General features: G+C 37.1%; 1 protein-coding gene across 3 annotated transcripts in view; it reads right to left on the bottom strand.

Annotated features, from left to right (window-relative positions):
* The window catches only part of PDGFC (platelet derived growth factor C), a 222,403-nt gene that overhangs the window by 198,123 nt on the left and 633 nt on the right, over positions 1 to 23,647 (bottom strand). Inside the window, exon 1 of one of the 3 annotated variants that reach the window (XM_017871044.1) lies at positions 23,177 to 23,647. The exons of 1 other annotated variant lie outside the window; for it this stretch is intronic. In XM_017871044.1, the coding sequence (XP_017726533.1) occupies positions 23,177 to 23,294 (118 nt within the window). In that variant the 5' untranslated portion in view covers positions 23,295 to 23,647. The remainder of the gene's footprint in view (positions 1 to 23,176) is intronic. One more of the 3 variants, XM_017871045.1, reaches the window with a different exon arrangement.

Genomic DNA, 23,647 nt, shown 5'->3' with positions numbered 1-23,647 from the left:
AAAAAAAAAAAAAAAAAGGAAAAGATGAAAACCCCATATGGTGCCAAATGTTGGCAGCTATCTTCTTTCTTCCCAGACAAAACTCTTAGGTCTTGTGAAAACAACATTTCTTATAAACTGCCAAAAACAACATAGATAATTGTTGTGATGGCTCTCCTGCGCCGACTGCTGCGGCCGTTTTGACTATATCCACATCAAGCTCTGGGATAAAATTAGGAGCCAATTTTAAATTTTAAGCCTGAAGGGCCACCATTAGGAATGCCACCTCCTAGGCTTCTAAAAAACGTCTTGGCATATTAAAGTGCTTTCCATTAGAAGAGGAGAAAATGTTATTTGTATTTTCCTTCCCTAAACTCTCTGTTTAAACAGCATCGTTTCTAATATAGTAGTAATATAAGCTTATGATAGGAAACTTGGAAAATACTATGTATTTTAGAAAATATCAACACCCCCACTGCTGCCCTACAGCCTTTATAGATGAAATACTTACAACATTTTAGTGTGTTTCATTCTAGCTCCTCTACATACCTAGAAATATTTATGGGGACATATATAAAATACTTAAAATCTTATTCTCACTCTGCTTTTTCACTTAACATTAGAGTGTAAGCATTTTTCTGTGGAAACAGCATTTTGATCATTGCCCCGTATCCCGAGTAATGACAGCTCTGTATAATTCACAGCATTTCTTGTGGGAGGTATATTGCTCTACTGGCTAGCCACAGGACCAGTGTGAAATTCACCGGGGTCCTGTGCTGCTGAAATATGAGAAAGGTGAGAAAGGATTATAGTGCAGGAGAGTGGAAGCCCAAATTTCCATCTCTGAACCCACCCAGTTCCTTGGTGATTTCTTCAAGAAAAGAGAGACCACCTCTTTTGTTAAGAGCCAAAAAGAGAGAAATTTACTCACCAATGATCTCCTACTATTAAGAAATCTGTGAAAGATTCATGATTATTCTTTTAAATACTCAAAGCATTATTAAATATGTCTACAATATAGAAATGAGCCATTTATTCTGAATAATGGAGAGAAGTTGAAAACCATTTATTACCTTCTGCCTAAGGGGGTGATCTCCTTGATTACCATGCAAACCAATGGGGAAAAAGTCTAATGTGCAGTTTTTTTTCATTTCTTTCACAGCATTAATCCCATTCTAGTTGGTCACTAAAAAGTAGTGGGTGGGTGTGTCTGTCTGTCTGTCTGTCTCTCTCTCTCTCTTGCTCACACACTGTGCTGCAATATTTCTTTATAACAAACTGGCTTCAGGAAATTATTAATGAAGGGTTAGGAGGTTACACAGCAGCTAAGCCCAGAAGAATGTCTGTGCAAAGAGAGAACTACCTATTCAGAAGGGAGGAGAATTGTTTGGGGAGGACCGGTAGTTTGAAAAGGAATTTCTTCCTAGCCAAGAAATTTTCTACACTGTGCAAAGCCAAAATAAAATGAGTCATAACGTTTCACATTTCCTAAGTGTGTATTACTAGAATGACTTTTGACTTTCTATGGAAATCAAGGATGGCACAAATGAGAAAATAGACCTGTTTCCCCTTCCCCTATGTCCCCTTGAGGTCATACCTGAGATGACATAGGGTCAGTCCCGGCAGAAGTTGTTAAGAATTGGATCACATGTATTTGTAACTTACAGCTTTACCTTCAGGAAAATTAGCAATAAGCATAACAGGAAATAAAAATAACGTCACTCAAAGGTACAAAAGCACCAGCATGGCCAAAAACCACCAGCAATACCTACGACAATTTTCCTAGGCTATATATGTATCAGAAACAGTCAATTGTTTTAATCAATGATTATGAAGGGTTCTTGAGTATGACACCCTAAAATATGCCTTTTTGGCATAAGCATTATTTTGAGCTGAAGACAAGTAAGAATAAACAGATCTGGGAAAAGTTCTCTGTTCTCCAGTTATCTGCCTAAAAGTAGTATATAAATTTTCCTTTTTGAAGATGACATAAATGCCCCTTTCCCCTCCATTCCAGGATGAGGAAAGTGACCCCTTAGCAGAGACAAAGCTGGTGCTGGAATGAGACTGTATATGCAGACTTAACTAAAATAAACTTACTAAAATAATATTATCTGTTATGATTAGATAATAATATTAGTTTCCCCATGTTTTTAGTCACTTTCCCAAACTTCATTGGTGCTAGCAGCTCAAATCCCCTTTCTACTGTCTAGTCACTTCTCCACAATTTATCATCATTTGTTAAAATGGTATAGAAAATTCCAAGTCTAACTGCTTTTTAAGATTTTCACATCCTTACTTTGAAGTCCTTATGCAAACAAATTTTAAAATATTAATAAAACTAATATGCCTTTTCTCCTGTTACTCTGTCTTTTGTCAGTTTAATTTGTAGGCCGCAACTTCTAAACCTAAGAGGTAGAAGAAAAGTTGTTTTTTCCCTCTCCACTATAGTCCAATAAGCAACTTGAAACCAGTGTTAAATTGAAAAAAATCTATTTATACCCACAAATACACAGAACTTCAAAATGTTTATAACTGTTGAATTACTATATGACTACAAATTTGTGAAATAAATAAGAAAAAAATTCTAGAAGTTGGCAAAAAGAGCAAAATTAAAATGACAATTGATATAACAAAAAAAAAAACAGCAGTTCACATTTTATACATGTAAAATTCACTTATTGAATCTTTCAATTTCAGAGTAACTACCAAGCCCTGATCTAGGCCCTATGGATATGACGGTTTATAATCAAAACAGGCAGAAGGGAAAATATCGTATATACTTCTCTTTCATCTCATTGTATTTTATCTCCAGAGGTAGATGCTTCTTACACCCTTCTCTTCATTCACTAAACAAATAATGTTAGAGTACTGCCTGCCAGGCAAGGTTCTAGATCCTGAAGACAAAGCAGTAGGATAAAATAAATAAACCTCCAATAACAACAACTAAAATTTCAGGCTTCATATATCTTACATTCCAGTGACTTAATAAAACAATGTTCTCACAACAGTGTTTAAATTTATTCAGTCAGTTTCATCGTGAGGTTTCCTTCTCTCTGTAATCAAAGTAGGCAAATAGTTTAAAGAAAATTCGTAATATACATGTTCCTGTATTTATATATAATTGCTTATAAACATGCCAGGATCAATTATTTTTACTTTTTGCAACCCTTATTGACCATACAAGCTGTGATTGTGGAGTTTTAATATTTTTGTTTCTTACTGAATGGACTGTTGGCAAAGGCAGGTCTCCCCTTGGAGACTGGTGCACGGGGCAGAAATTAACCAGGATTTCTGAGTGGTTTCATGTTCAAGGTCACGATACAAATTTATCAAACACAATTCAAATGGTGTGTGACATTGAAAAGAGGGCATTCCCTGCCTCTCTTCCAGAGCCAGTCTTAATTTTGTGATACTATTCTGGACAGAGAAAGGTCCCTCTTAATCTAGCTAAAATCTGAGCCTGAATACCCAATCTATCTTATAGGGGAAAAAAAAAAAAAAAAATCCTGGCTTTCTTTGAAAGACTTCATTGCACAAGGGATCAAGTCTTTCCTAAACTCAGATACAATCAGCCTCCAATATGCTCCACATATACAAACTCTGAGCCATTTCAAGCATAAATTTTAGGAGTAAAGAAAGTTCCAGTGAATGCCTAAATAGATAGGAAAAAAGAATATTCTTCCTCCAAGAATATTTTCTGATTCAAACTGTCTTCCCCAAATTAGAGCACTGACAACCATTAGTCATATTATCTTATTTGGGGTATAACCTGTTTTAATATGTACACTGAAATGAAATAAAATATGTCCTCTTTATAGCATAAGACATAATATATTTAGGCAAAGGAATGCATCTGCTGGATTTTAAAACACTAGAGTTTCAAATAATCATAATCAAAACTGTATTTCTAGACCTTTTCCTACATGCCTGATTCTACCAATATCCTCTTTGTGCTTAAAGAAGTCATGAAGCAGCCAGAAACAAAGAATTTCAAGTCATAAACTAATGATGGAATTAACCTAAATTACAGGTTAGCTATTACATACTGACATACAATGATACTGCCAAGTTTGCTCAAAATGTAATACTTATTTGTTGTCATTAAGCCACTGGGGTAAATGGCAACATTTATAATTATATAGAAAATCAAATAGAAATCATTAAGAACATTTTAATGAAAGTATATTTTTTTGTTACTCACTGAAATTATTGGCAGCATTGAAACAAAATCTATTAATGTTTTAAGATATGAACTACGCTTTAACCTGGTATCTACTGCAGTACAAAGAGCTAAGTCACATACAAAATGTGAAAATCAATTTTGGCAACTAGACTAGAATGTAAATAGCACAGGCCAATTCTCCCCAGTGCCTAAGATATTTCCTGATAAATGAGATTCCTAGCACTAAACGTTTAACAAATTGATCTACTAATGGACTGCAAAAGCCAGTAATCTTCCTCAACCTTCTATTAACACCAAGTAAATTTCCTTGGTATTGTTTACTAATCTGTACAGGATTTAAACACCCTAAGTAATCTGTTTTATTTTCCAGCACCAAAATTAGACATAAAAGGTCAGTGAAAATCTGTGATCATTTTCAAATTTGGGGCACAAAAAAACACTGAATAATTAGTCTGAAAGAATATGGTACAGAAAAGTTTGTTTTCTCTTTTATCTAGGTTTAAGACAATTATTTACAAATAAAGCATAATGAAATTTGTCTTATGGAAACACCAAGCGAAATCTTAATAAAATGTTTGCAGTGCCAACAAAAAGCCTAAGCACAATATTTAAATTACTGAACTCAAAAAATAAAATGATTTCTTAAATATCTTGGATTCTATCCCTTAAGTAAAAGGATTTACATAGTCAAGCTTCATTTGCTTACTTGGGAGTTACTCTTCCAAAATGTCTTTTATACTGTAAACGAGAAAGCCTCCCTTCTTGCACAAAACATTCCTCACTTTCCAGTCACCAATTGTTTGGAAAAACTTTCCCTTGACAGAGATATAGGATCATCTCTCAAAGAGCCAAATCAAACAGCCAACCTACTAAAAGACACCTAGCAATCTGGTTACTGTCCAAATTGTTTTCTAGACTAAAGTCAACTAATGGTAAAAGGATCAGAAGGAGTCTGGGATTCTCAAAAGGTTCATTAAGAATGCATTCACATTCAGCAAATGTGATATGCTATTTGGTTTTTCTATTATCTTTCTCAATTATATTGCTGTACAAGTGCATGACAATGCTATTACAATTTAAATTACTAGATATCTTTGTCTTGAAAAAGCAGAGAAAAAAAGATGTACTCTCAAGAGTGGTTCCGAAACTTCATTGTTTTTAAACTTTTACCAGATGATAAACACTTTAGAATTATAATACTTTAAAAGTTGCCAGAAAAAGACATAAAACATGACTTCCTACCAACAGTATGTGTGTCTGTTTTTGACGAAAGTGGTGAAACCCAGGTTCTCTAAGAGCATAAGACATAAGACATGAAGGCTGAACTTTACCCATCTAAGAAGCAGTCTATGTTCACTATCAATAATCAATACCCCCAACTCACCCCAGCTCAGGAACTAAGGATACCAGGACACAATGGCCTGGATACATTACATATGAAAGCACAAAAGCAGTCTCTATCCCCACTAAATGCCATTCCTTCTCATGCTGGCTGACTTCAAATATGAATATAAATTAAGACAATTCACTCTGCCTCATAGAGAGAAACAAAATGAACAAGAAAATAAATAGTCTGGTGTCTAGGGGTACTGAATATTTTTATTGTCTTAAATTTACTGGGAAACATAGGCATAAACTTGTGCAGTCTGGGCACCATACTTACGTAAATAGCAGAGGGTTATGGTTTCAATTTGGTTGTGACACCATAAATATTGGCATACCGAACATGTGCTTACTGCCATGAATTTTGAACTCTCTCTCCAGGGTCTGCTTCTGTTTTGTCCACATGCCAGAACTAAGGACTACTTAGTTCTGCCCATAATCTCATAGGATCAGAGCTGAGAAAATCAACTTTATTTCCAAGGGGAAAAAAACTATATTCTTTGAGTGATTTTTTAAAAGACTAACTTTTCAAGATCTTTGCCTTCCCTGGGATAAATCACAGTTGTCAATCTCAAAACCTCAAAGCAAAAAAGAAAACAAACTAAAATAAGAAAGCACATGAGTTATATCTTATCTTAACTAGAAAGAGCAAAAGGGGAAATAATTCAAAACAAAAAATACGTCAAAGTTACTGAAAATGAACGTTCAATGGTCATGCTCTTCTCTATAATAAATTGATTGCAATAAAACTTTATCCTAAAGTTCCCTGTTTAAAATAAGTTTCCTGGAAATGATACATTTCTTTTTCTTATTGAGGAAATAACATTCTAAGCAGTCATCATTATAATTTTGCCAATCATGTTATTTGTGCATTCATTTTACTCAGTCTAAGCAAAAAGATTGAGGCTCTCCAGTTAGCCCCTTGTAGTTCCTCAAAATGAAGCCAGACGTTAGGCGCATCCCCCAGCTGTGAAATAAGGCATATGACTCGTTTAGAACCCATCAATGATGATTTATGACACCAGATGCCAACACTGCAGCAGAACAAGCTGTGTTGGGTCTAAGTGGGCTGTTTTCACTTCACTTAAAAGATCTACCATCCAGTGGGGCACTAGGCTAGAGATTATTCAACATTTTATTCTCTGACACTTGAAAATTATGGAAGATTAAAAGGCATATATAATTAGAATTCAAGGTAGAAAGTGGTCAACTCTGCACTATTCTGAAGGCAGACATACCAGACTGAAAGAAAGAGGGAAGGCTTTATACGGTGGAGAGGGGACCAGTCAGACAAGGCCTTAAATCCATCTTGGCTTTGAACACGCAGCATGAAGGAGAGATGATGGTTCCCTTCCATTCCACACCCCAGGCACTAACTCACTCGGCTATTTTCCCACTATCTGGCATTTGAAAGGCTGTAAATGCCTTCAAACTGCTGTCCCAGCCTCTAGTTTCTCTGTCCTTTACAATCACCCTGAAGTACCTGTTTTTTGGAAAGAAAACAATTCCATATTTGAAATTTGTATAGAGAGTAGGTCTTAAATATTTTCACCCCAAAAAAAATAAAAGGATAACTATGTGACGTGATGGATAAATTAATTTAGCTGCTTTGTGGTAATCCTTTTGCAATGTATACATATATCAAAACATTCCTTTTAATATGGTAAACATACGCAGTTTTTAATTGTCAGCTATACTCAATAAAGTTGGGAAAAACACTATTTGCTGATAAAATAATAATACGAAAAAATGCAAAATGTGTTTAAAAAAACAAAAAATCAAACCTGATTAATTTATGAATATTTAATGATCTGTTATAGGTGTAAGAATATACACATAAACAAAAAGACACACCCTTATTATTAGGAATTGACGCAGAAGGCTATAATCATTACCCATCAGCCAAGGTCTTTTGATGGTGCCCTATCATCTCATGAGTCTGCATCTAAACATGCTCTTAGTATGTCAGACAGAGCCCTCAAAATTCATGAATAATTTTTCAATCTTCTCACCAAAAGCAGTTCATTTTTGAATAGGCTTTGTGCCCTCTCACAAGTCTGCACCTCTAGTTTCTCTGTCCTTTACAATCACCCTGTAGTACCTGTTTTTTGGAAAGAAAACAATTCCATATTTGAAATTTGTATAGAGAGTAGGTCTTAAATATTTTCACCCCAAAAAAAATAAAAGGATAACTATGTGAGGTGATGGATAAATTAATTTAGCTGCTTTGTGGTAATCCTTTTGCAATGTATACATATATCAAAACATTCCTTTTAATATGGTAAACATACGCAGTTTTAATTGTCAGCTATACTCAATAAAGTTGGGAAAACACTATTTGCTGATAAAATAATAATACGAAAAAATGCAAAATGTGTTTAAAAAAACAAAAAATCAAACCTGATTAATTTATGAATATTTAATGATCTGTTATAGGTGTAAGAATATACACATAAACAAAAGACACACCCTTATTATTAGGAATTGACGCAGAAGGCTATAATCATTACCCATCAGCCAAGGTCTTTTGATGGTGCCCTATCATCTCATGAGTCTGCATCTAAACATGCTCTTAGTATGTCAGACAGAGCCCTCAAAATTCATGAATAATTTTTCAATCTTCTCACCAAAAGCAGTTCATTTTTGAATAGGCTTTGTGCCCTCTCACAAGTCTGCACCTTCTGATTAGAACTCTCTCTTCCTTTTCTGGGGAATTATTTATCCTTCAAGACCCTACTCAATGATAGCCCCATGAGAAGCCCTACTTGACCCCAAAGCAGAACATCCCTGGGTCCGTGGGCATTCTAAGCATATGTCTAGTGCAACATGAACAACACTGATTATGAATATCCAGCACACAAAGGACATTTTGTTTACCTGTTTTCAGGATGTGACACAGTAATCAGCACAACAAATACTTTTGTGTATTGGCTTAAATTAATTTATTGTTTGAGAGCTGGCAGAGCAATACATGGGGTCAGGAAAGTACAGATCTCTGGGGTGAGCAGAGGTCAGTTTTGTGTAATCTTTGTATTAGAAGACTGGGGTGACAGCACAGTAGTCATGGAGAACAACAACGTAGACTCCTTACTCACAGTGCGGTCCTCAGTCCAATGGCATTAGCATCACCTGTGAGATGGTTACAATGCAAACTTTTAGGTTTCACTCAAGACCTACTAAATTAGAATCTGAATGTTAATACGGTGATTTGTACGTATATTAGAGTTTGCAAAGCACCAATCCAAGCTTGACTAGAGTAGACACAACCAGAACTCTATTATAAGATTTATCTGACATTAACCTCCTGCAAATGATCGATGGCGGGTGACAGGGCATGGGAAAAGCCTGAGTCACAGAAGGAAGAATAAGAACACTTTGTCACAGTTTAGGTCATAGGTAATCAGCACCTGGTTTGGGATGATAGTGAGAATGTAGAAATTTACAAATGTAAAGATAATTATTTTACCTAAAAATAGCAATGTTATTATGTCCTTATTAGCTTGACAATAATTCCATGCTTACTTAACATACTATATTATATATTTTGAAATATTGTGGAGGAATAATATTTAAGTAGGACAAAATCTATTAGTTTTAAGTTGCTTTCTCAGACTTGGAGTGCTAAGAGCAACGCAGATTATGAGAAATAGTAAGTCCTCCAAATATACATGTTAAATGGATGTTCCAGCGGAACTGAGGTTTCCACAAGAAAGGGACCAGGACATCCAAGTGGCAATAAGACGGATTTTCAAGAAAAATGGCAAGAAGCTGTTCTATGCATGCTGAATCCCTCACTTTATCAAAAATTATCTCAAGGATCACTTCCTCCAAAACTTAATACCTACTTCCCTACCAAATAGGCTCAGTTCTTACTGTGATTATTTGGTATGTGGCTTAATGCTCTACAGTTACTTTACCTGTGTTCCAATATCAACTGTACAGGAACTTTCTAAAATAGAAGGCTTATCTCTTGCTACACATTTAATCTTTTCCACTCCTCTGGCTCTCTCCCAAACCTCCAAAACAAGCAAAGAAACAAAACATGTTTCCTTCCATCCTGGAACCACTATCTCCTTCTCTCTTAAAACCTTGATGTCTCACTTCCTCACTTTACTCCACGTCCATTCTTCTACACCACTTATTATACGGAAGATTTTTTCTTTGTGTCAACCTGGAAAAATCAGAGACCGCTCATTGGTCTTCATTTTTTTCAGTCTCTGCTGTATTTTATCATATAGGCCAATTTCTGTGATTTTTCTCTCTCTCCTTCCCTGGCATCCTTCACTACCTGCCTTGTGACTGCACTGACTTTTTTTTCCTTCATGGCTTCCTCTTCAGGGAATTTCTTCCTGTGAGATTTCCTTTTCCTTCTGACCTTATTCTTCAATGTTGAGCAACCTTCATTCTGTTTCTCTCTTGTACGTACCATCCAGAATCAGATTTAATTCATAATTTGGCTGCCCACATAGCTGGGATGGGAGGGCCAATAAAGGAGTTCACAATAAAGCATGAAGAATCACTCTTCTATTTACTCAAGCCCAAGTCATACATCAAAGTTCCTCCCTTTGTGCTTCCTATTTCCAATGACCTTCCCACTGAACCTACTTCTGAGGTCTGCCTCAAAACAAACTACACTTTTGATTGCATGAATTTCCCACACTTCCTTACTATGAATACCTACTCCCCAGGTTTCCAGCTGCCAAAATCCTATCCCACCTCTGATTCTGCACATGCAAATGATGCTCATCTTTCCTGGCCCCTTTGTTCAATATATATATATGTATCTCTCCCCTAACAACTTTTCTCAGCCTTTTCTAATGGCTCAGCTAAATAATCTTGCCTTTCTCTGAATTCCCACCAAACATGATACTATCGCTACTTTTTCTCTAATATACCTGTGTCTTTTCTTTCCCTTTGACTATAAACTACTTGAAGGCAGTGACTAAGCCTAATTTCCCTTTGTATTTTCCACAATGCCTCAGCTTCAGACAGATACCTAAGGCAGAAAGGTGTGAACTGTTTTCAGGATCACAGAAAATCCAGTTTAAATGTAGATCTTAGGTTTCTTCATAGACTTAAGGCCATCAAGTTACTCATTTAAAAAAAAAAAAAAAGGAAATAGCAAGTCACACATTACACAGAAACTATAATATCCACCATTGTCCGTTGTTTTTTAAGCCTGTGAGGCTGAAGCAGTTATTTCTGCTGCCAAACTTCCAGCAGTAACACTTAAAAGTTGCCAGTGTGGTATGATGCCATCAGTTTTCAAAACTTAGAAAGGCTCATTGATTTTTACTAAGGATTTCTTACACAATCACTTCCTTTAAGGCCAAATGAGCCAACCACGACTGACAGAAGTTACAGAATGAATAAATGTTATGGTATCGACATAAAAATTATTTCGTTTCCTGTGCTTACTTCAATTTCCAAGTTTATTTCTAGCTCCCATTGCCACTAGTCATCACCATTAATGCGCAGCACGACATATTTTTATACATCCACCCACCAAACTCCCCTTTATTGAACCATTTTGGCACAATCATCATACCCAATTTCAGAGAAGATAAATTAATATCCTAACGCAATAAAGTGGCTCTGCTAAAAACAAGATAACTTGGATAGGACTTATTGCTCACTTCTCAAGACAAATGAATCTCACACTAGGGTGGTTATAATAGCAGTTTTATTACAAGACTGGCAGAATGACAGTAACTATAAATCCTAACTGTTAGATTTTTTTACTTTACCTAGTTGTAGTTATAAGTCTACTCTTGTAAGCCAGAACAATTATTTTACAATTAGTTTAGACATGTCTGAGCCCAGAAGGAAAATTTCTATTTCAATCATCTTATTTTCCTTGAAAAGAACCTAATGACACCAGAAATCAGATCAATTCAATCTTCACACATGAGTTTCTAGCCATTTTTCAAAGTTGAAAAGATTTATAAATGCAGTTGCTCAGAATTTTAGTTATGCTTTCCAACTGCAATACAAAATAGCAGTAATGGATTTCCATGCACTAGACGAAAACAAACAAACAAAAAATAAGCTTGCAACCTCATTCTCAAGGTAGAACACGGTCACCATCCTATAAAACATAAAACACACCCCTAAATTTGGACTGCAAATCTATCACTTAAACATCTAGTAAATGACCCAATTTGTTTACATGGCCCTGTAGCTTTTTATGGCCTTTCCATAAAGAAGTTATTACATCCATTCCCTTTATTTTGTTTAAGAGTGTTTGAATGAGCCCCAGAACCACAGGCTAGTTAAACAAGCCTTCCTTAGATGGGCGTGGTCTCATATAATTCACCACTACCGGGGAAATTTTCAGAACAATGTTTGTAGTTTTGAAACACCACACATTCCTACACACCACAAGTATTTCCAGTGCTTTATGCAGTCTTAAATGTTCGGCAGATATATTAAATAAGTCCTATTTTTCCATTTTTCCAAGTAAACTTGTGGCATTTACACTTCTTCCAGAAGATTTGCACCTCTGAGTTTTTGCTACAGTAGGTTGGCCACTCAGAAATGACTGCAAACAAAGATTGCAAGGGAAATGTAAAATCTAGACACCCTAATTGATTTCCTAGGATGTAAATGTTAGTTCTAAAAGGAAACCATTTTAAAGCTGTTAGTTTAATGGGGTGGCCAACTGATGCCTATTAAAAGTTATCAATACAGATTAAAGGTAAATTTTCCACCATGAAGCAAAACTTTTAAAATAAGAATAGAGATGATTTAATTACTAATTTTTTCTTTGTTATCATGGCTTATAACCTCAAGACTGCTAATATTCTAAAGAAAACACAGATAAAACTACTTTTTAAAGGGTTAATATTTATCAGTTAGGTATCTCAACTCAGTATCTCTCAGTATCCTAGCAAGATTGTGACCTGGGAAATTGCCTGCTATTTTCAGATTGCAGCTTTTTCTAGAAACAGACAGTTTTGACCACAGTGACTAACACAATGCAACGATACAGTGGAACCCATTTTATATATATAAAACTGTTATATATGTGTATATATATATACACACACACACATATATATAAATAATATATGTGTATATTTATGTGTAAATTTATATATATATATGTGTATATATATATACACACACACACATATATATAAATTTGGGATAATTCTACAACTGTGCATTTTGTTACTGACTTTACTTTTATTTCTAAAAAAAAGTACATTATTTCTGGAGGTCTACATGAAAATGTATTGTCTCTACAATACAACAGACCAGACTTCATAGCATACTAGTGTTTTTATAACTTTAGATGCAGATATATATACACACACACACATATATACGTGTGTGTATATATGTTCTTTTTCATTTATAGCTCCAGAAATAGTGAGCTTTTGTTTAGAAATAAAAGTAAAGTCAATAATAAAATACATAGTTGTAGAGATGTCACAGTCTATTGAAAACAAAGAATCCTCTAATGCCTTTTATTATCTACAAAATTAACATATTTCCAGCAGAGATCTGCCTCCAGGACACCCCACCTCAGGTTATGGATGTACAGATCTATACTTTTCATACCAGCATTATCCAACTTTTTCCCTTGTTTTTATAGTACTCACAAAACCACCAACTACTATAAAATGTACTCATCCTTTTAATGGGTAATCCAAAGGCAAATCGTACTCTAGTAAGAGAGAGTCTTTAGTATGCTTGCATAGAACAATCTGAAAATACTTTTCATTACTGTGTTTTTCCTATGTTCTTTCCAATTTGTACCCTGCCTGTCATTAGATCTCAGGTTTAAAGTACAGTAAATCAGAAATGAACACTGCAGGTTTCCCCCTTTTCCCAGACCCAGCAAGAAATTTCCAGTAATAGAAATGAATACTTCTTTCTTCTAATTTGTTCACATCTTACATTTTAAGCAAATGTTTCTTCTTAGCACACTGATTTTAAATATCATCTGCTACCATAGCAAAATAAATTATAAAGCTTTAATGACTCTCAATTTGCATTTCTAATCACCCTAGACTATGAATATATATGGCATTATGGGAAACAAGCTGTGATTTATTCCTCAGCAGAAAAAAAAAAAAGATAAATAATTATGACTACTTAAAAGACAGATGTCCTTATAAATACGCAGCAAAATAACTGCCAGAAACAACAGGAGATAAGTACCACGTAAGTCCAACTTCCGTTGTTAATGGTTTCTGATCTCTGCAGTGACTCAAAGGGTAGGTGGAATGACCACCTGGGCATATTTAAGCACAGAAGTGTATCTCTATCATGCAAACACTGAAATGCTTAAAATAGTATCCATTCACGAACAAGGATTTCCTAGAATGCAAATAGCATAGCTTCGAAAAATGGCATGGCATCAAGAAGTACATCCACCAAGAGAATTCAGTCATTTCAAATCCTTAAATACCACAAAATCTTTCCAGCATTCATATACACGGGACCCAAATGAAAGTCAGTGGAAAAACGATGCAGATACTCAATGAAGAGTAACCTCATAGCAATTAATTTTCCACAAACTTGAGATCTTTTCCTCCTAAAATTGTTAAAACTGTTTTCTTTGCCTGTGATGTAACAGCTTCATTACTTTAATTCAGCGTCCTGGAAGCTGCCTCCCTTTTATCCCAATTGCGCATCTTTCACCCAGCCTCATTCTGCATGCCATCCGTTTTGTGAATGAAGTGTGAAAACAGCTCTTTGTTTACATAAAGCAGGTAATACAGAGTAGTGTGGACACAGGCTCAGCTCATGAGAGTGGAACTGAGGCTGCGCAGCCTGCCCTTCTAACCCGTTCACAACTTCCAAACATGCCTGATGACTGAAAAACATTCCAGCAACAAGTAGTTATCTGCACACACCAAAGCAGAACTCTGCCACTGCCTGCCTGCTGAGAAAGGAACTGAATGGGAAGGGTTTTGATGGAATCTTAAACATGAAGACTTTTCTTTTTGTTCTGTTTGTTAACTGTCAACCCTGCAGAAAGTACACACAGCATCAGGGCCTTTGAATGCATAAGTGTAGGACATCTTTCCACTTTTTCTAGCCTCTCCTCACTCTCAACAACGATGCTTCTTGTCTGTCGCCCATGATATACCTCTTCATGTGTCTGTTCTTTTCCTCAGGCTGTTCCCTTAGACTAGGATTCTTCTTTTTCCCCTCTCAGACCTGCTTCAAAACACATCACCTCCTCTGTGGGAACTTTTCTCCTTCAACTTCCCTTCCAGACAAAACCAACCACTTAGTAAATCAATAGAGCATTTTTGAAGTGAAATAAAGCACTCTGTGTTCTCATAGCACTTCGAGCACAAAACTAATAGACCATGAAGTAACAAGAAGGATCTGCCATCCTCTGACCGACTTTCTCAAAGGCAGGTCTGCATCTTCTTCTCTGTGTACGCGGCACCTAGGGCAAAGCTTAGCAAAGAGCACACGCTCATAAACATTTGCTGAATGAAAACAATGTTCTAATAAAACATTAGACCATTTAACTTATGAAGGAGGAGGCACGTGGCTCTGAGTCCTGGCTTGGAGTCAGACCAATGTCCAAACATCTACCAGCTGTGGGACCTTAGCTAAGCTACTTAGCCAGTGAAGCCCTGGTGTTTTTCCTAATACCTCACGGAAAGTTTATAAACTGCATACTATCTGCAAACATTGAGGACAAATGTGGCACCTAACAGTCACTCCTGGAGACTCATTATTAAGCAATGCAAAACTAGAAGCTTACTCAGAGCCCTTTAGACTCATGCAACTACCCCCTAAAATGCATCTAAATCCTTCTGCTGCCGGGTCCTTCCTGGCAGTTCTTACTGGTTTATCAGCACACAGTGTATACAGTAGAAATGTAAAGCTACACCCTTGCACTTACCATTAAAATGCCTTGTTCTGTTTGAGAACGTTGATTTCCCTTAAGGAATCAGACCTCTACTTTGTCTCTGCCCCGCCCCACAAACCCCAGCAACAATCCAATACATATCTCAGTGGACTAAGAAACAACCCCACTACTATTCTAAAGAAAAAAATCCAGCTGGGCACAGTGGCTCGCCTCTGTAATCCCAGCACACTGGGAGGCCGAGGTAGAAGGATCGCTTGAGCCTAGGAGTTCAAGACCAGCCTGAGCAACATCATAAGACCCCCATCTCTAAAAATAAATACAAATATTAGCAGGGAGTGGTGGCACACCACTGTAATCCCAGCTACTTGGGAGGCTGAAAAGGGAACATCACCTGAGCCTGGGGAAGTCATCAAGGCTGCAGTGAGCTGTGATCACACCACTGCACTTCAGCTTGGGTGACAGAGTGAAATCATGTCTCAAAAACAAAACAAACTAAAACAAATATAAAAGGGGAAAAGCTAAATACAAAAAAAAAAAAATCATAGTTTGAAAATAAAAGAGGAATTAAGCAGAACAGCAAGGGAGCAAATTTAGAGAAGACAGCCTGGCAAAGATGGTCTGGTGTGGAAACAGGGCAAATAACCGTCCCAGGAGGAAGCTACTCAGTCACCAGGGGATGACAAAAAGTGGTTTGAAGATGGCACATGAATTCTAACGAGAAATCTGATGACAAATAAAATTAACAAAACTAAACTTAAAATGCATTCCCATGAGGTAAAAGACAAAATTAGCTAATGCTACCAAAAATATCACTTATAACAACTTGACTTTAATTATAAATGTAGTTATTACAGTTCCTCTTTATAATGTTTAGCTCCCTTTGTTTTCAGATTTGGGAACTTTGCAAACAAAAAATTTAAAAAGGTAAATTAAAAATATTTTAGGCAAGCCATTCAAGTTTATAGCTATGAATTTATTTTCTGAGGGTCTTGACCTTAAAAAAAAAAAAAAAAACTTGAACTTCTGAATAGAATATCCCACAGAATACAGTGTAAATACAAGTTAAGGCCACTCATTAAATATATTTCAAAAATAATAGGTTATACTTTCTAGCGCTCACTAAACATGCTTATTTATTCATTTTTAGGGCACTTTTATCATTAAGACATCCTGCTAAGTGAAACGTTAAAATTATTACCAAAAAGTTTCCTTGTGGAACCAAGCATGGCAATGTCAGCCATATTCTTCATCACCATCACTGAATAAACCAAAATATCAAAATAAACGTCCTTTATCTATATACCTGCTTAAAGTATGGTTCTAACATAATGGTAACCATTATAAAGGTAGTATTTCCAGTTATTTGCCAATTTGTCAGATGCCTACACAAACAGAAGTGTCACTATATGTGTGTGTGTGTGTATATTTATATATATATATACTGCTCCATTTGACTAATGGGATTAGTATGAGATTGTTTCCCTTACTGTTCCTGTAAATATTTCGGAAGCAACAAATTCCTATACCTCATCTTCGGATCTGAAAAGCACGCAATCCACTAACATAAGAAAGAAATGCTTTTATAAAAATACCTGAATTTTGAAACTAGGATTCCATTTGCCTAACTGGTTCTCACATAAGGAAAAATATATCACCACTTTAGCAGTTTAATAGTGGCTCCCAAGTGACCTTGACAAAGTCAAGTCAACTTCCGCTGTCTAGGCCTCAATCTTCACACCAGGGAGGATAAGCTCCTGGGGTCTTTCTAGCTCCAACATTCCTCATACCACACATGCTGCTGAGTTCTAGCCTGTGCAAGTTATCCTTGAGCCACGGATAGAATACAGAAAGCACACAGATTTTGGAGGCTTGTCATCTATGCAATATTTTCAAGAGTCCTTGGTCTGCATCACACAATAGTCCCCATCTTCAGAAAATATAAGCCCATGCACAGCAATGACACTTTTAAAAGAGTAACCAGTTCTAGGAAACCTATCCATTTGCCTGGTACCTGCTCACTTGGTAACATCTATCTTTATCAAGAGTAAAACGTGGTACTCTGATTGGCACAACCCATCACTACCAATACATGAACAAGCATATCTTCCTATTTAAGAAGTCAAGCAGTGTGCAACTTCCAAGACCAAAACGGTATCTTAAAAGATGGCCTGTTGTTAAGAGTTAACACCATAGCCTTTCTTTAATAAGATACTAACTACCTCCAGAACCTTTCAACAGATGCTTAGCGGGCACACTCTCTGCCATACCTGTCTAAGGTGCTGGAGTTCCTACAGGAAGCAATTCAAACAAGGTCCACACTCTCAATGACTTAGATTTTATGGGGGGGGGGGGGGGGGGGGGGGGGTGAGGGATGTCGGTAGATAATGAATTAATTCATAAATTAACAACAAGAATATCAAGGAGTATTAAGTACCACATAATTAATAAATTAACCTTGAGAAGATAGAGGTGGTTAATTTAGATTTAGTGGTCAGAAAAAAGACCTCTCTGAGAAAGTGAATCATTTAATCTAAATGATGGGAAGGTGTTACCCATGCAAGAGCAGCTGGTTAGTGTTAGCCAAAGAGGCAGGGGCAAATGACTGGAGGTTGCAATTGCATGCTGAGTGTGCCATGTCCACCTTCCCATCTCTCCCCAGGCCATAACCCTTGAGGAGCTAAAACCAAAAGAGCTGCAGGAAGGGGGCTTGAAAGAAGCCATACCCCTTCCTTACTCCAGGTCCTCCAAGTCATGGGTCAGGCATGAGCTGCTAAGCAGAGAGGAAAAAAGATAGAAATTTTAACCCCAATAGGAACTAAATTGTCCAGAGCTAAAAGTGTCAAAATGCTTAACAATCAGTATGGTAGAAACACTGATCCATCAGGACAGAGGCCAGCAGGGTTGCAGAAGTATCTTAGAGGCCTTGAGCAGTACCAGGCATTGGAATTTCTGCTTCATGATGTGTTGGTCCATTTGTCTTAAAGGAGTTGCACTAGTCTCTTCCCAACTCATTGGAAATATTTCAACATTGCAACATTTTGGTAATCAGTATGGTAACTAACACTGGTGCATACTAAATGATTACCAAATATTAGATGTGTTCTTAGGAGACTTAATAAAAGGGAGATTTGAAAAATAAAATCATAGCTAGAGGTAGTGGTGATGGAAAATAATACAACATACAGATTGTTTACAACTGATCTTAGCCAAAAGATAAAGAAGCAACAGGGATTGCTTAATAAATGAGTTATATAGAGATTACATAGAGTTACACAGAGTTATATATTCTGATTATGTATAATGCTTCCAAATTAGAAACACGAAAATCAGAGTAAGTAAATGAAGGGACTTTATGACTTCTGCCATTTTGGTTGACACAAATAGAAACCTATGGGGAAAATTTCATCAGTCATGGAAACTTTTTGTTTTTACTATGAACGTTATGAATGTCTTGATTCATCATTACTTATTTAACATACCACCTTATCATTAGAATTTTGTTTCTACAAAAGGTGCAAAAGTTTATAGATAAAACTTAGAATCTTACCAGTCTAAAATTTGAAAAAAAACATGAAGTAGAAGCTAATATACAGAAGATATTTAAGAAATAAGTTTCAGGAAGGGTGAAATAAGAGTAGACAAAGCTAAGGTTTCAGTCCCTGAGCAGAGCTACAGCTCGTAGAAGAGATGGAAGCACTGAGGGAAGTTTAGTGTCCAATCCCATCCTCTATTTACAACTATTTAACAAATGATATATTAATCCCTGAGGCTTCCTACAAACCAATCTAAACATCTTTTAGTGGTAAAAGCAAAATATATCATCCATCCAATATCTATGATTACAGTTGATACAGAAGATAAATTACCATATAATAGAGCTTTTTAATCACCTACTGTGAAAAGACAAAATTCATCATTACATAATGGCACTGTACTTGTTCAACTTCCTCAACTATCTCACACAGCAGAGAACCAGGAGGAAGTTTTTTCTCTTTTTTTTTGTAAAAAAGCCTTTAAACAACAAAAATAAATGTCACAAAGGTCACGCAATAAAACTTATAGGGAAACTTACAGGAAAGTCCCTTTAGTCTGCAGTTAGAGCCTACTTACTCGTGGACACTGTTCTAAATATTGTGGTTACCTGTTTTTGATAAAACAGAGATTTGAAGTTGCCACCTAAAAACGATGGTGAGGGGATTGGACACCTTTTTTAATTTTCCATTTTTAACTTAAATTTTGTTAGATACGGGCACATTAGCAGTAGGAAGAGAAAGCTGGCACTGATAAAGAGACGGAAAATCCATGAACACAAGATACAGGCAAAAGGGCATGACCAGCAGACCAAAGTAAATTGCCCCACATACCACAAAAGCCCTTGAGAAAAAGAACACATACAATAACTGATGTTCATAAGACCAATCGAAGCCAATAGCAGCATATTCCAAATCCAAATTCAGAATGGCTAAAGAAAATGAGAAAAAAGAATACGCACGCTCTTGATCTATGAGTAAACTAAAAATCACTCACCAACAACACAGGTAGAAGAGGCATTCCTCCACCAACTTTGTCATTGACATCTCTTTGTGCTGTATGCAACAGACAAAGTAGGTTTTGTTTTGTTCCTGAATGTATGATTCTTTCTGCTACAACTCAGAAGCACCATCCCAGAACTTAAATCATTCCACAATATGCATTCTCATCTAAACCAGTGTGCACAAAATATGAGTATTTTTCACCATGATCATATACCAAGTATACAGAGCAGACACCCCCCAAGCAAGTCAATGTTATCTTTTAATCTCTTTCCTCAAGTTAAATGTGAAAACCCTTGTTTTCATATATGAGACAGGGTCAGAAGTAAGGTTAAAAATTAAGTATGGTTTATGAAGTCAACTTATAATATTAGAGGATAAAACTGTACAGTAAAAGTGGCAAGAACTGCAACCCAATGGTAGGTCAAAAACCAGATACCTAACAATAGTGTAAATGACACTAACCCTTCAAAGTTACTTCTGAACCATGTCCACATGATCCAGTCTAAATCCATGTATGCGGCATTGGCTATACCATCAATTTCCAATTCTACTTCCTCTTGATATTATGTCTTGCTGCTCAACAGCAAATACAAATAAGTTAATATTAAAACTGAGCAGCCAGATATACTGATTGAATAAACACCATTAGGGACTTTAGAATACTCAATAAAAGAGAGTATCATGACGAGGGGTCCTTGAAGACAAGAGTGAGCTGCTATAGTCATATCAATTTGGACATTTCAGAGATAGAGAAGACCGTTCACAAAATGATTCAATGCACGAACTAGGTCAATGGGATCTGGCCAATGGGATCTTCTATGTGGTATCCTCAAGGAGGGTTCATATTTACAGGACGGTATAACTGTCAAAATTGAGATAGCAAGAGGCCAATAAAAAAATCAATCATAATTCAGTATGTGGGCAAAAAATTACCCACATAATGGAAAATTTGAAAGCCAAACAGAAGAAGAAGTAGAAGTAGTAGTACTAATGGTAATGGTAGTAGCTCTAACAAATCTGATTACATTCCAGGGGAATCTTCTTCAGCACCCACCTGTTATCCTCACATCTTCAAACTTTGACGTACAAAAAATCAACCTGAGTATGTGCAAGAAAATAGCTCTATATTGCCCCCTAGTGCTGGCCAGTGCCACTTCTCCTTGGGCTAAAAAACTACAAGTAGTTCCTCTACTTATAGTTACTTCCTGCCGCCATCCTTAACATAGACCAACCCCTAAACATAGCCCAAAACTCTGCCCACAGATTAGGAAACAAGCAGCAATTTTTGGCATCATGCATCTTAAGAATGGAAATGGCCCAGCTTCGGATGGCAACAGAATGTGTGTGGCCTGGATTAATGAACTCATCTCTCCTGAAGGTGTGAACCTACTTGGGTAAAGTTTGGCCTATGACCACATGCTTCATGACAGCTCTGGGCCCCTTACAAAGTGATGATAGCATGTGGAACACAAGAGAGAACTGCAAGGAAAGGACAAAGAGAAGAACAGGTTAGCAAAGAGATTCCGGGAGATGCCAAGAAAGGCTTGATAAGACAAGGCAATAGGAGAAATGATATGGGACAGGAACAGTAAAAAACAGAAGCCAGGAAGCCAGGAATATTGTGCATTGTTGTCATTATGGAGGAGCTTGTCTAGTAAGAAGCAATAGTTTGAAATGGACATTTATTTTACATGAGAAAGAACAAAGGTTGGTCTGATCTGTTTCCTGCACTGGTACAGCTGGTGCTGTGGCTCCTTTGATCACTTTCCCCCAGTCCTCTGCAGCTACTGTGATTAGAGATAGATCCTTAGGCTGCCCTTTGATCAGCAGCTCAAGGAGCCTGCAGGTGCCATGTGCCATCACATTAGCAAGTTGTAAGAAGCACCATACTAATATTGGCTGATAAATGTGATATTATGTCTTGCTGCTCAACAGCAAATACAGATAATGTTTGCAAAAGTCCGCAGAATCCTTGTTTTATCTATTTTTATACCCTAAAACTTTCTGTGCTTTCTTAAACATGAACACTTCATAGAGTTTAAATTCAAAGTTGAAGGTTTGAAACACCCCAATATGAAAAGGAAAAAAAATCACTGTGACTTAAAACTATATAGCACACCCCATTTTAATTTTGTAGTTATGCCACTTGTGTTCATTTTGCATGGGTAATGAAGTGACAGAATCCTTGCATTCTGAATAGATGATATACAAAGCAGTAAAAACATGTATATTCCTTTTCAAATAACAGTAAGAGCCACCACTTGTAAACAGGGCGTTAAATATTCCAATTTTAGACAGCCTACATGAACACTGTGGTTTCATGTGCAGTATAAAATTTCTATTTACAAAGTATTCTCAAAAATGACTTCATAATGGTAGATGAAGAGAAAAAGAGTTTAGAAATTGAATGATGTAAATCATATGGGTTCAGAGGCTAAGCAAATTACACACCCTGAAGCTGCCCTGGCTTTATGAAAGGAGCCTTTCTCCAGCTCTGTGCAATCCCAGCCCAAGGGAACTTGCATCTGAGAGTTTTCTAAACATTTCAGGTACACTTGAAAGCTGAAAGTAATTCTCATTTCCTATGCAGGATTAAGTCGCTTCCAGCACACACAAAATAGCAGTCATTCACCAACACATACAAAAACACACCACCAGAAAGGTAAGGACTTCAGAGTACAAAGGTAAGTTTAAAAAACAAAAAATAGGGCGCAAGAGAAATACACTTTTTAATTCCTCTAAAAACGACCACACAGCCTCTTGACCTCTGTATTTCCTATCTACTCATTGATTAATTGATGACTTCGACCTAGAGTGCTTCAATTAATGAGGCTGATACATTTCCTGACGGACCCCCCTCGCCCTCCCCAAATCTGAGTAAAGTCAAACATGCCAAGACTCATTCATTTTGGATTCGTTTTTAGAGGCAGTTCTTGAACTTCTAACTTTGGCAATGAGCGAACCTGCAATGTGCATTTGAACTGACGTTCACAATTGCTCCCAGAATGTCCTCACTCTAACTGAGGCTGCAGTGGCACTCACGTTGCCCTCTTAGAGCTTTGTGGCAGCTCCCAAAGTTGCAAACTACACTTAACCTTCAACAGTCCATGCCAGTGAACGGAGCGCGTATTTGCATGTAGAGACCAAAGATACCTTCGCAGTCTGGTGTACATCACATACCAACGCACAATGCCAACGTTAACACACACAGCGAGAAACAAGCAGGGGGAGAATGGGGGAAAGACTCACCGTTCTGTTCCTTGTTGCTGGAGAACTGGAATTTACTACTCAGGTTGGATTCCGCCTGAGTCCCCTGTCTCTGGCCGGCCAGGGCAGATGTCAGCAGGAGAAGCCTGAGGAGGAGCATTTGGCTGACTGGGACGAGAGCTCACTCACGGCGGGCACTTTGGAAGCAGCGACTCCCGAGTCTCTTTCACCACCGCCAGGGGAAAGCTGCACTGGGGTGGAAGCGCCGAGCCTGCTCTGGCAGCAGAGAATCGCAGGGTAGTTTCCACATAATCCCATCCAAAACTTTTTCCTAGAGCCCTCTTCTGTGTCTCCAGTTTTTGAAAAGGATCAAAGCAAAACCTGGACCTGAACCAGTTTCCCAAGGTTTAAACAAATCCTGTGGCGAAGTGGTGGGGGTGGGGGTGAAGGCGAGGGAGGAATGAGGGGGCGGGGACGCGGGGGAGAGGTGAGAAGTCACCAGCAACTTGCTGG

This window comes from Rhinopithecus bieti, unplaced genomic scaffold, assembly GCF_001698545.2.
Source record: "Rhinopithecus bieti isolate Rb0 unplaced genomic scaffold, ASM169854v2 scaffold_3878, whole genome shotgun sequence".
NCBI lineage: Eukaryota > Metazoa > Chordata > Mammalia > Primates > Cercopithecidae > Rhinopithecus > Rhinopithecus bieti.
Note: the sequence above shows the minus strand (reverse complement) of the source record. Positions and strands in the feature narration are given on the sequence as shown.